This window comes from Bacillus rossius, chromosome 1 (genome assembly GCF_032445375.1).
Source record: "Bacillus rossius redtenbacheri isolate Brsri chromosome 1, Brsri_v3, whole genome shotgun sequence".
In the NCBI taxonomy this organism is placed as follows: domain Eukaryota; kingdom Metazoa; phylum Arthropoda; class Insecta; order Phasmatodea; family Bacillidae; genus Bacillus; species Bacillus rossius.
In genome coordinates, this window is record NC_086330.1 from 23,445,847 (window position 1) to 23,460,069 (window position 14,223).

At 37.5% G+C, this 14,223-nt stretch overlaps 1 protein-coding gene across 1 annotated transcript in view; it reads left to right on the forward strand.

The window, feature by feature from the left end:
• Positions 1–14,223, forward strand: part of LOC134540586 (probable E3 ubiquitin-protein ligase HECTD2) — a 53,321-nt gene that overhangs the window by 13,508 nt on the left and 25,590 nt on the right. Inside the window, exons 4-7 of the mRNA XM_063387459.1 lie at positions 5,946–6,048; positions 7,681–7,770; positions 8,750–8,814; positions 9,972–10,127. Coding sequence (XP_063243529.1) covers positions 5,946–6,048; positions 7,681–7,770; positions 8,750–8,814; positions 9,972–10,127 — 414 coding nt within the window. The remainder of the gene's footprint in view (positions 1–5,945; positions 6,049–7,680; positions 7,771–8,749; positions 8,815–9,971; positions 10,128–14,223) is intronic.

The following is a 14,223-nucleotide window of genomic DNA, read 5'->3' on the forward strand; positions in this document are numbered from 1 at the left end:
AAGTGGTGGATTTAAAAAAGGGGGTGTCCGGGGGCTCCCCCGGTAAAATGAAAAATTGTATTCTAAGGAGTATAATGGTGCTATTTAAGCATCTTTCGTACATATAAATAGAATGTACTACTAGCAGAAATTTTAATTTTTTTTATAACAAATTTACTTAAGGCTCGGCATCACAAAACAGTGTTCACTTTTCAGTTTTCGCCTCGTAGAATTCATTTTAAAGGCAAGTTGGAAAGGTCTATACAACAATCAAATCTCAAGTAAGGCTCCAAATTTTTGAAAATATACTATTCAGTATTCATTATATTTTTTTATTGAAGGGAGTACTAGAAAGTATTTAGATTGTATTCAGAAAGGTCAAAATAATATTTTATTTTTTAGCATTTAAAATTTGAAAGTTAAAAAATAATAATAATTTTCGAAAAATGCAGTTCAAATTAAAAAATAAATAAAAATATATATACTTAGATGGAAAAAAAAAGTTTTGCAATAACAATCATATAATTTTATTCAGGAAAGTGTTAAGTTTTTTTGACATTAAAAATGAACAAAAACTTTTTTTTTTTTTTACTGTCAGACTTAATAAATCAAGGTCAATACAGGAAAGGTCTATACATACACCAAATCTGAATTAAGGCTCCAAAGTTTTGAAAATTTACTATTCGTTATATTTTTTATTGAAAGAAGTACTAGAAAGTATTTACATTGTATGTATTCAAAAAGCTCAAAATAATATTTTTAGCATTTAAAATTAAAAAAGTCACAAAAATTAATTTTTCAAAAAATGCAGTTCAACTTAAAAAATAAAAAATTAAACATGGAAAAAAGCTTTTCGCAATAACACATATCATTTTATTCACGAAAGTCGAAATTTTATTTTGGTATTAAAAATTAAAAAAGTCAATATTTTAATATTTTTACTGTCAGACTCCCCTTAAGAATAAGTTTAAAATGCGAACCCCACATAATAGGCGAGTGAATTTGCTTAAAAATAACTGCAAATCTGCTTGATAAATTCTTGTTCAATGATTTGTAGATTCAAAGAAATTTTGTTATTACTCGATGGAATAATCACGAGCGACGAGCGGAAAAAAATAATGTACCGACATACTAAACTTTAATGTTAAATAGGTATATTACATATTATGGTTTTCGGGATCATGTAAAAATTCGTCTCAGTCTAAACTGCTCAAAAGTAATACCTGAGTTAAAGGAATCCAACTCTTCTTTAGGACTTTGTCTTCACAGGCATTACAGCCTTTTAGCCGCAGGACTGTGCAGAACGGTTGTTGAAGAAAAAGTTGATGCTTTTCTGAGTCATTGTACGCCGCAAAAATTAAAATACTTTTATAAATTTTCTCCTTAAACCCTAAATGTTTTCATCACTGCCATTCCACACTACTCACTCACGATACTATAGATAAATAAGTTTATTTTAAACAGTTCTGTAGTACGGCTCACAAAGTTTCTTGGACTTAAAAGCAAGACGTACAGCTGTTGAATGATGACATGTGGAAAGCGCTCTGCACGTCAGGTCGTTACCGTTAGGTAGAAACGAGGCGCGGTGAATGCAAGGGTCTGAAGGTCAGGTAGACAAGGGTGGACAAAAACGGAGCGTAAGCTACTAGCGGAATCATTTACTGGTCTTATATCCCACAACAATATTTCCGCTATCAGCACTGTGAAACGTGAATATTTAGAAGAAAACAAGAACAGTTGCCGTATTTATTGTGCCTGTACACTTATCGAAAAGTCTTAATTTATTTAAAGGATAAGGTAACGCACAGACAAGAAAATCCCACAAAACCACTTAGCATTGCAATGAAGACAATGCATCTTGTTCATCTGATGCAATGGCCGGGCAAAACCATCACTTTGCCCGGCCATGAAATGTTATGGCCGGGCAGTCGCCTGGGTCGCCCCCCCCCCCCCCCCCCCCCCGGTTCCTACGCGCCTGGCGACGACAAACAACTTCAAAGGCACGAGCTGTTAATCGCGCAAGAAACATCCATTCAAAACGCCGCACGGTGAAATAGTTCAATTTAAAAACGCATGAATTTTACACTGAAACTATAAAAAAAAATACATCTTGCTTTTTTAAAGGAGTAAAATATAGTTGTATTTGACTTAACTCTCTCCCTTCGCTTTTGCACAATTAGTATCCGTATTAGTGTTGCATTATTAACTTTACAATATGAGCATAAACCGCTAAAATTGATCCAAAACATTAAATCTCTAAGCTGACCAGCGAAAACTGTAGCCTTAAGTTTAGTTTTATAGACTGATTTTCACTTTATCTTACATTCCTTAGTATTTTGGCACACTTACACTAACTCACACAAATTTGAAATTTACTGTTAAATTTTTGTTTTTCCTTTAACTTCATATTTACTCAAAATGGCCTGGTCCACTTACTCACTTGCTGAACTTTTTCGCAAAAATGAAAAAATTTACTTCACAACATAGTGCATAATAGTATGTGCAGCACATAACTTCCCCTTGGTCTGATTAAATTGGGCTCTTTTCATTGGTGTGCATTAACAATTCTTTCTTAAAGTAACTTCTGTACATATTTATGTTTACAAAAATCTAATTTGATCGTGATCATAGATCGTTTGTGTGTATCGAGTTGGTTTCAAAATGTTTCGGAAACCACAATTTATATTAGAATTTTAAGCTTTTTGTGCATGGCATTGTTAAGGTAATAAATCGTCTACAGCGATTCGAATTAGCATTTTACTATAAAATAACTTAATGTATAGAATTGTATTATTTGAAATTATATTACTTTCAACAATTTACAACTTCATAAAAAAATTAAGTGAAGTACGCAAAGTAATTTGCAAGAATAAACTGGTCACTCTAAAATTATAATTTATCTCTACGTAGAAAGCAGCTGATATGGTCTAAGTACAACAATTCCATATGATTTTCTAGGGGAGATATATTGTTTTGAGAAAACAACTTCTAATTGAGACACTTATCATGTAGTTACCTCGTTACCACGCCAGGCGCTGTTGTAGAATTAATAATCCCTGACGCCTGGTGCAAAGGCAGTGCGCGTGTACTTAGTGTTGGATTGTGCTTACTTCTCCGAGGGAAAATGTGGATGGTACTCCAAGCGTTTCAGTGGCACTTGCTTTCTTTTTGGTTTATGATTGCGTCTGAAAAATTGGTCAGTGTATGTTGAAACTGTTAGTCCTCGGTATGTCTGAAAAACTTGGCAACGTTGGTGCACTTACTGGCGGACAATATGCTCCTGTATGGTCGCGTTAAGTACGTCATGTAGAGATGTCGATTAGACTGATCTGAGAGGCCTTGTAACCAAAGGCCGTATCAATCTGTCGCCTCGTCCTGATCTGTTGCATCCTTTCGGGACCTTTTTTTTTTTTTTTGTATGTGTACAGATGCCGTCTCAGTTTTCGCGACACCTAAAGGCGTTTCTTTCAGCTTCTATGTAACGTACAAGCATTGCTACTGGCAGCAGGGTCACGTGGTTATTTGCATCACGCTGATTTGCCAATAAAAGACTGAATATACATAGCCTATCGGTGTGATACTGTATACGTAGGGAGACTCGTAATCTTAACGTCGTGTTCAATGTACACGTACATCAATTTGACGTATACCTGCATCACTCTCGTGTATAATCAAGACTAGTTTCAACTTAACAGATTTTTTGAAGTTCTGTGGTTGTATGGTCTTATAGACACAGTAAATATTTTTTTTTTCACGTGGCAAGAAAAAATTAAGACAGAAGGAACTTATCATTGTTGATCACAGAGGCCACGAACGGACGTTTTAGCCGCTGAAGCAGAGGCCGTGAGTTAATGACTGCAAGGATGCCGTGACGTGACGGATCGATGTATCGATCGCTGTGCATTATTAACGAGCGGTGGTTGTCGGCAGTCACCGTGTCACGGGGCCGCTGCGTGCGTGCGTGCGTGCGTGCGTGCGTGCTCCCACGCGCGACGCGGCGGGGCCGATAAGCTATTGAAGACTGCCCGAGACACTTCCTTACTCCGCGGCGCCGGTCTAGCCGCTTACCAACTGCCTCTAGTCTAGACTGCAGTCCAGAGTAAATGGCGATCACGGCTTGTTAACATTGAAATTCATAGTTTATATACCATTGTTAATTATAATAATTTTTCTCATGCAAAAGCCCCTTTCTGAAGCTGTTTAAAGGCCCTAAAAATAATCCAGGGTTGTAGCCATAATTCAGTTTCTTGATGAAAGAAGGAAGTAGTTATGTTTACACTTTACTTTTAGTGTGTAAAGTGCAACTAAAATAGCAAGAGTACCACAATTCCACATAATTTCGAATGCTTACGGATATACGATACATTCTGATAAACCCCTTTTGATAGGAAGAGTTAAATTTTTATTAGGTAATTAATTTATATCAAGAGCTAATTACAACATATATTAAATAATAATTTTATAATAAGTACTACCTAGCATGGGTAAAAATTTGTATATTAAAACAGATCGATATATCAAAACTATCGACATTTTCAGGCCGATATTTTATTGGCATCGATATAATTCAAGCGATATATCAGAAAACCGATATATCGTTGTGTTGAAAAATTTTGGCCATCCATGGTTCCCCGTGGCCGTCCGGGGAAGACTTATTTTCACAGACGAGAGTGCCAAACGCCCGATCGTGCATCTTCGGTTTTTTTTTTGACGTGACAACGTCTATTAAATCGATGAATGCCGGCTGCACGCACGAAAAAGTGTCCCGTTACGATGTGTCCCGTTACGCTCATTGTACGCTTGCGCCGCATCTATCTCTCTTCCACTCGATTGGAACAACCATCGATTTGACTTTTTCGAGGCACATTAAACTTGAAACACTCCCATTCGTTTCCTACTTTTCCTATCATCGTCCTATCCTTAACAGAATAACACAGATTGGAAGAAGTTATAAATAGCAAACATGTATAAAAGATATAGTTAAAATAATCTCTTCGTTAAAATAATAAACATATTTGAATTAATGAGTGCAAATAAAAGTACATTTATCAATTAAATTGTAGATTTCATTTCACTACTTCTTTGTATCCATACAAAATAGTGATAATTCAATAAAAATGATTCAATTTTATTCATAAAAGTATGCAATCATTTCATCAATGTTTTGTTATGACGTTGTCACAAACTATCGTCCGTAAACCGACTTTACAGACAACCAATTTTTGTTCATTGTAAATGGTTAGGTTAGCTACATTATAAATACTTTAAAACATTGTGGACGGTTGATTTGGTTAGGATAGCTACATTAAAGATACAGTAAAATCATGTAAACTTTTTCCTAGCCCTGGATAGCTACATATTAAAAAGTTATTTACTAAGCAACCATAAAATGATTTTACGGTATTTTTTAAGGTAGCTATACTTACCTAATATAACCAACCATCCACAATGTTTTAAAGTATTTATAATGTAGCTAACCTATCCTAATCGACCGCAAAATTTAATGCCACACCGGTTTATACAATGAGATAGAACGGAAAAAAAAAAGCTAGCATGAACTTCGGGAAACTTCGGCTGTGGCTCTCTGGTCTGTGAAATGATGGCTTCCCGGCCGTCCGCCCGATACCTCGGATGGCATGTGCTGGAGCGGTTTGCAAAATCATGGCTTTGATTCCCCCCCCCCCCCGCAATACATACTTTATTTATCTCTCTCTCTTCCCCTGAATTAAGGGGCTCTCAATGTATTTCCCAACGGATATTCATACTTATCCACCTTTTAATTTTTTATATATATTTTTTTTGCTAATACGCCTGGTTTACAGTGTGAAAAAGAAAAACAGTTTTAACGGTAACGTTTTACGATTACCTCTAATATGTAAGTTATTGGTTTGATATTAGGTATATTTATGATTATGTTAGCTTACTAGTTATGCGTTTTTCTCTCTCTCTCTCTCTATCTCCCACAGGCAAGACATGCGGCGGGCCCAGCAAACGGAGAACTACAACCCTCTACAAAGGTTCTACATGAGGACTTTCGAATCTTTCGTCGAAATATGCGCCCTTTTCAAGGTCAGATTTTGTTATATTCCCTATGTTGCTTGAGTCAGTGTTTTTTGCAATTATAGCACTAGACATTGTAATTAACGATCTGTAAATTCGAATATATCTACGCTCAGTCGCCGAAGTAAGTTTGGTTACCAAACTAAGTGCCATGATTTATTTTGTGCTACTCTACGTGTTTATATATATTTTTTTAACTTTAATACTCTAAAGTCAGATGAAACAAAGTTTTGATAATGACTTTTCAATATATCGGATGTGTGTTAGAATTAAGGTATTCGGAACCAGAACCGATTTTCAGATCCGGGAATCTCGGTACTAGTCTTCAACGGAAGTTTTTAATGTAGATTTCGAAGAAATACTACCTATTGTAGACGATATCATGGTGCGACTTCCGAAAATTTTTTACATAATATTTCGTTTCATTGTCTATAGATCCCAAAACCATCGTCAATTTTGAAGTTTATTCATATATACATATATATTACATTTTTATGGACACAATAACTACCGTACTTTTCAAAAATCACTTCCAAACTGATACATAAAATATAATCATGGAAAATCTCGGCTGACTAATTAAATGGGAAATAACCTACCAAAGGGGTGGAAAGGGGAAAGGTTTATTGAAAAACAGACAAATCGATTTAACTCCCATCGTTTTATGAATATCACATCCGTTTGAACGTATTGTAACTCGAAGGAGTGATACCAAAACTTTTGTCCAAATACACTTTTTATACAAAACATCATAGCTGCAAGGGCTGAAAAAAAAAACAAGGGTTGGAGGACCAAAAAAATTCATAACTCCCTTAGAAGGCACACTATAATCCGTTCAAATTGTTAGCAAACCTTTAAAAACATTGCCAAAACTTTTGTCAGAAATAGCACACTAGCACACACACAGCAGTCCTGACACTGACTGTCGACTGAGCGAGAAACTCTCCCCCCCCCCCCTGCCCGCCAGGTCACGTACAATGCGTTGTTCCAATGGGCGATAATGTGCGCGTAACGAATGTCTATATTTTAGTCATGTGCTTGGCAAGGCAATAGTCTCTGGCTTCTTCTGAGCTGCAGACCGGTTTGAAAAAAAAAAGCGTGGACTATTCTGTATACTGAGATTTTCCCAAAATAAAAATAATATAAAGTCCTAAAACCAAAGCGTCATCGATTGGGTTTGACACTCAAAATTCAGTGTCTTGATTCTTTATTTTTTTTTCATTCTAATAATAAAAGTTGTATGATGTAATTTTTTTTTAGTGTATTCCCAATGACACATGTTTAAATATTTAGAAATAATGCATCTATTTGGTTGTTGATGCACTAATATTAAACAGTATTCATCATAGTTTTTAATATGCTGTTCCTCATTAAGCTTTCAACATAATCTACTAGCATTGGATATTTTATAAATATACCAATGGCTGCGTTTATGGATTTTTTTTTGTCTTCTGCAAAAATTCAGACATTACGTGTTTCTTCCTTCTTAAGTTAAACCAATCACAAGCACTGTTTAATGATTTATACTTCTTAACATATATAATTACAGTAAATGTTCAACTTTAATTTCTTTTCCCCCGCAGTGTTGGGTTTCAGCACTGGCCCAGTGTAAACGGGCCTATTGCCTATTGGTTCTTCCAGATGAACAAGGATGAGACGGCGACCAACCCCGACGACCCTGGCCTGAACATGGAGTTGCTATACGCGGTGCATGACGGCCTCAGATCGCTGGTGAGTGAGTACTGGTGAATTACCGATGAATTACCGTCACTGTACCTCCAGTCGCTCTGAGCTGTGTGTCTTCCCTGATAACTAGGGACCGGTAAAATTCACGGGTTCATTGACCTCTAGGATATACTCCACAGTACTTAACAAACTCGGGGAAATTACACCTGTTCATTGGCTGCTCATTCGTGAGACGTCTTAACCAATTTGTCCATGATTCGGCACTTTCTTGGTTTAGGTTTTTCCATTGGCCCGAAGTTCCCCAGATAAAATGTGGGCCAATCGCAGAAGCTGTACGAAGGTATACTTTTTTTTTTTTGGATGTCAGTCTATCGCGAAATGAACTCGCGAATTTTTCAGGTCTCTACTGATAACTTCAGTCATGTGTAGGGGCAGGCAATTTTCGCGAATAAATCTGAACGCCTATTAGATTGCAACAAGGTATACCCGCACCAGAGGTTTCTTCCTTGTGATTGGCGGCCGTCTGCGAGAGAAGTCGTTTCTTTTTTTGACCGAGCCACTCAGGATGCGTTTGCTTCCGCACTGAATCACTGTGATTGGTGTTGTTACAATCGATATGTACCTGGGAGAAACTCACCTTATCACGAAACACAGACGATGCTACAGTGTTTTAACTTTCATCTAGTCTCGAAATCTTTACGCGAAATCTGCATGCCCCTAGAACCTTTAGGTGCTTGATCAAACGATTATCTATAAGTTGTTATTTTTTATTGAAGTTAGTAGTCTCATACTAACACTTCCATTTACTTTTATTCATAGGCTTTGAAATGTACCGTATCTAGTAGCAGATACTATTCAGTCATTCGCTGCTCTAAAGTAGTTGAATGCATGCAAAATTAAAGTTATAACTCCTGTTCACTAAATCATTAGAATATTTTATTGCATGGAATTAAGTTTATATTATTTGAGTTTTACCTCGGTTTTATCTAGTGTCAATATCTAAGCACTTTTTTTTTTGTTCCAGCCGTCGATAATTCACAAAACTGTACTGAAGTCCATAATAAATGCACTCCTAGAAGAAAACCGACTGTGAGTATTTAACTCTCTTTTTATTCTCTTGTATGTGTATTTATTAAACCACCATGAACTACCTGAATGGGGAAAAATGAGAATTAGACATCTGGAACATAGTTTACTGTAATGTAAACAAATGAGAGTTAAAAATTTACTTAGGTACTTTGTTTGACGTGGCACAACAAAAGACCATGTACCTTCGAATAACGATCTATTAAATTTAATTTGATTTGGTGTCTCGACTCAAGAGAATACGGCTTCAGAGAAACTACGTTAAAAATCGATAATGTTAGATTACTAATATAATTCCACTAACAGTATAATTATTATTAAAGTGTATTAGGGGCATATTCAATCGTAATTTGATACTATTTTAACTATCTTGACACTATCTTACTGGAAAGCATTAAAATTATTTTTGGTATAAGTATGTAAGTAAGTAATAATCTGGGTAGAACGTGATATAAAGCCCGGAAACTACTTTCCTACATTCATAAAACTATTATCATGTAACGTGTACCGTAACATTTAATGTTTTCGCCCAGATTTATTTAAAAATTGTCTACTTTTTTTGTTTTAAGTTTTTTTTTTTTCCTTTTATTTCCTTCGCAGGCCCCCTAGACCCATGTAGCCCCGTTGCCATAGCAACGGTAGCACCGGCCACGCGGGGGCCCTGGTGTCTGCGTGTACGTTTTTGGATGTGTTCGGGTGTTTAAGAGGCCGCTCCAGTGTTTCAGGGGCACTGCGCAGCCCGCGTTAACCTCATAAGATTCAATGCTATTTTCATTTTGCTTATAACTAATTACCTAATATAGATTTCGAAATGATGCTTGCTTGATATGTAAGACAACGATGCTCTTATCAAAGCCCCTTTCTTCAAAACCGTGCATAAATTATGGTTTTATACTAATCTTTACTAATATGAATAAGTGTATTGTCTAGGCTTGAACCAAAATTTATGCACATTTTTGAAGAAAGGGGCTTTGATAAGAGCATCGTTGTCTTACATATCAAGCAAGCATCATTTCGAAATCTATATTAGTTAATTAGTTATAAGCAAAATGAAAATAGCATTGAATGTTATGAGGTTAACGCGGGTTGCGCAGTGCCCCTGAAGCACTGGAGCGGCCTCTGCAGCGGGGTGGAGCTATGGCGACGGTCCTCTCCCGCAGGCTGCACCCCAAGGACGAGGTGCGCGCGCTCTACGCGCTGCTGCAGAACCCGGTGTTCGCCGCGCAGTCCTCCTACACCATCTTCGCGCACCTGCTGAGGCAGGTGGTGGCGCTGCCCGGCGCCGACCACCAGCTGCTCGTCGGCTGGCTGCGCGTGTGAGTGTCTGCGCGCCGAGGCGGCCTCAGCATTCCGCTGACCGCGGCCCTCACCCAGTCCCGTTCATTTCTATCTAGAGTCAAGGGCGTAGCCAGGGGGGGGGGGGGGGGTTAAGGGGTTAACCCCCCCCCCTTAGCACCAAATCTTTAATTAATTTCTTATTCATCTTTCAAACAAATTTCATATTTAAATTAATAAAAAATTTTACCATTACAATATTTCAATTTAAGTACCGAAAAATGCTAAAATAGCACTATTTTACACCTTAAAATCCAAATTTTCCCGGGGGACGACCCCCGGACCACCCGCTTTAATACGGAGGGGGGGGGGGGCATTCTTCTTAACACCCCCCATACACAAATCCTGGCTACGCCACTGTCTGGAGTTAACCTTTATACCGTTTTGCCAACTAGCTTTGTTCTACCGGTCCACGTGTTCAACTAGAGACTGGAAAAATTCGCGCTTTGGATTACTTCTAGGATAGACTCCACTATACTCTACACACTCGAGCAAATGCCACATGCTCAATGTCTGCTGACTCGTGTCACCTGTCAAATGGGACGCTTGCGATTCGATACTTTTTTGGTTGAAGGTTTTTCACTGACTCAAAGTAGTTCAGATTAACTGTGAACCAATCAGAGAAGCAATATAAAGGTACAGTTGTTTGGATTATATCATATCGTGAAATGAATCCGCGAATTTTTCCGGTCTCTATGTTTAACCCTTCCAGACACACACTGTCAATTCCTCAGATATAATTTTATTTTAACGAAACTATTTTATATATAGTAAAAAATTCGAAATATACTTATAATAATATTAATAAATATTTATTACATTATCATATATCAAATCATATAAATAAAATGTATTGTATATATATACTGACTAGAATGCACACCAGGATCTCCACACATTCAGTTTGATGGACCCATGGCCCCCATAAGGGTGGGGCTGGGTGAACCCCCGGGCCCAGCTCTGTTTATTTTTATCTCAGTGTGTGAAATAAATATACATACTCGCTGCGGTTCATTTAAAGTAAAATAATTTTATAAATAAAGCTTAGTTTTGACTTATAAAATGGCAACCATAATTTTACCCTGTATTTTCAGGATAAATAACATTCTAAAAATGATTGTAGGTAAGAAATAACCATGCAATTATAATGTAAAACGTGTTTGTAAAATTGTGGGGGGGGGGGGGTGAAGTTTCTCCGATCCTGGGTTCAGGGCCCGTAATCGAATGTGGAGGCCATGCCACTGACACAACACACAACAGCTGGAACTTCGCGTTATTCAGTCCGACTGGCCACAATCGCACGTTGCGATTGCCATTAACACACACACCCTCCCTCAAGTTATGAAATAATTTTAGATGTTTTTTGTGAAGGGGGTTTGTTGCTCTTGGTGATGCAAGTCACGCTGTCACAACAAGCGACACGGGAAGTGACTCACGTTGAGATCGATAAAGTCCTTTGACCGACAGGCACTAGACCGTAAGTCATTTTGCTGAAAATTCGTTTGACCGACAGGCACTATTCCGACATTCCGGTCAAATGACTTTCGGTCTACCAACTTCTGCTTATGAGTAGAGACTGGAAAAATTCGCGCTTTCGATGACCTCTAGGATAGACTCCACAACCCTCTACATACTCAGGCAAATGCCATTGACTCATTGGCTATTGACTCGTGACACTTGTCAACTGAGACGCTTGTGAATCGATACTTTTTTGGTTGAAGGTTTCCCATGGGCTAAAATTCCTTCAGATAAACTGTAAGCCAATCACAGAAGCAATATAAATGTACAGTTGTTTGGATTCTAGCATATCGTGAAATGAATCCGCGAATTTTTCCTGTCTCTATTTATGAATATTGAGCACAGTTCGTTCTAGGCGTAAAGGCGGAAATACAATAGCAGCCCGTCGCCTCCTTTCGTCCGTCATCCGCCCGCTGGTCACGTGACCTGTAGCCAATCGGATGGCCCGAAAAATTATATCCGTCCGTCCGTCAAAAGCTTGGTAAGCGGTTCTTAAAACTCGTGTTCAAACAATGCAATAACGACTCTGGATTTTTTTTTCCGAGGAAGTGCTAATACAATACGTACATATATTTTCTTGGCTTCTGGGTGTAGGCCGTGTCAGGTAATTGTCTTGCGACGTTTCGGCAGTCAATTGCAGCTGCCATCATCAGGTAGATTTAGACTGCCGAAAAGTCGCAAGACAATTACCTGACACGACCTACACCCAGAAGCCAAGTAAATGCAGAAAATGGCCGTGAAAGCCTGCGATCTTTATTAATACGTACGGTACATAAATACAAAAACACATAGCAAACAACATCTATACAAATCTCCGAGAGAAAAACACGGACTGTTGGCATCACTTCGCGAACGAATATTTTTGTGGGCACTCTCTGCTTAAGATTTACTCTAGTATTTATTGTTGTTTTTGGAATAATTGTTTTAAATTTGACAGTCTGGAAAAGTGCTGTTTTAAAAACCAATGAATGAGTGGGCTTAACGTCTCGTATGCATCCAGGTCGTGGTCGTTAAAAAACGACGAGAGTTGATGAGAATGGAATGTAACATTGACGGAATGGATGAGCAGAGAAAACGGGGGTACCCCGAGTAAAAAAAACCGGCTCGTGGCAACGTCTGCCACGTTTCTCGCTCGCGAGGAAAGACAATCAGTTGGACCTCGCCGACAATCGACTCCAGATGACATTGGTGAGTGCCGAGTGACTTGACTGCTCGACCCGGTGACGCCTTCTGGGTTCACCAGTAAGTCCGGAGTGAATTTCTAATTATTAAGTGTTTGAAGGGCTACTCCCCTGACCCACAACCTTGACTCATCACAAACACAGGTTTTTTTTTTCTTCAAAATCCTACAAACTAGAGAACAGTTTTGCCATAAAGGACGTGCCAACTATTCTGACGGATAGGGGCGTGGATGGGGTAATGTTTTTGAATGCTAGTAATGTTTATAGTGAGGTGAGACTTTGAATTATGGACACTTGCTAGAGCAAAGGTTTGCAATGACGTAAAATATGACCTGATAATCACAATCAATAGCTGGATTTTTTATAATAAAAAAAACAATCTCGTGAAATGTTTTTTTCTTAATGAAAATATTTATTTGTTTTTTGAAATGGGGTTTTATTTATATATGTTCATATAAATGTAGATGTGGGAAATGAAGGTGCAGGGGGTGAAAGACACACTTTGCCTCTTCAAGTTTACTTTCAAGGGAACAGCCACCTCCTTCACCGCCCTGTTTGGCATACCCCTGTTGGCCACACTTTACGTAAGGTGGGGTTTCAAACACCATGTTTTTTTTTTTTTTTTTTTTCATTTTCTCGTAATTACTATATGTTAAGGGGAATGGAAAGATAAAATATCTTGGGAATGCTGGAATCGAATATCAAGGATAAAATCTGAACTACTCATCATATTTCTTTGCGGTTTGTTTTGCCAACTAGATAATTTAATTACAGAGGGCTGTGTGTACAGCAGTGGCCACAATAATGCATAGTGTTTTAGAAAAAAAATTAAATAACTTTATGCAGAAATAAGGGGTATTAGCCACAAAATTATAAATGATACCAAAATATAATTTTTGAATGGTGTAATACAATATTATCTAGAGCTCTATAATACAGAATTTTACGTAATTGCTCAACAAGTGTCCTTCCTTACCTAAATGTTGCATGGCAGGTTTTAATTGGTTAAAATTCCTTTAAAATTCAGCGATCAAGTGTTTTTTTCACTTTGATTATAATAGAGCTCTAGATAATATTATATTACACAATATAAAAATTACATTTTGTTATAATTTTTAATTTTGTGGCTAATACCCCTTATTTCTGCATAAAGTTATTTAATTTTTTTTCTAAAAAACTATGCATTATTGTGGCCACTGCTGTACACACAACCCTCTGTAATTAAATTATCTAGTTGGCAAAACAAACAGCAAAGAAATATGATGAGTAGTTCAGATTTTGTCCTTGATCTTCGATTCCAGGATTCCCAAAATATTGTACCTTTCCATTCCTCTTAAGGGCTATTTCTGTAAAATTAATACTTTGACTCTCTTGCATT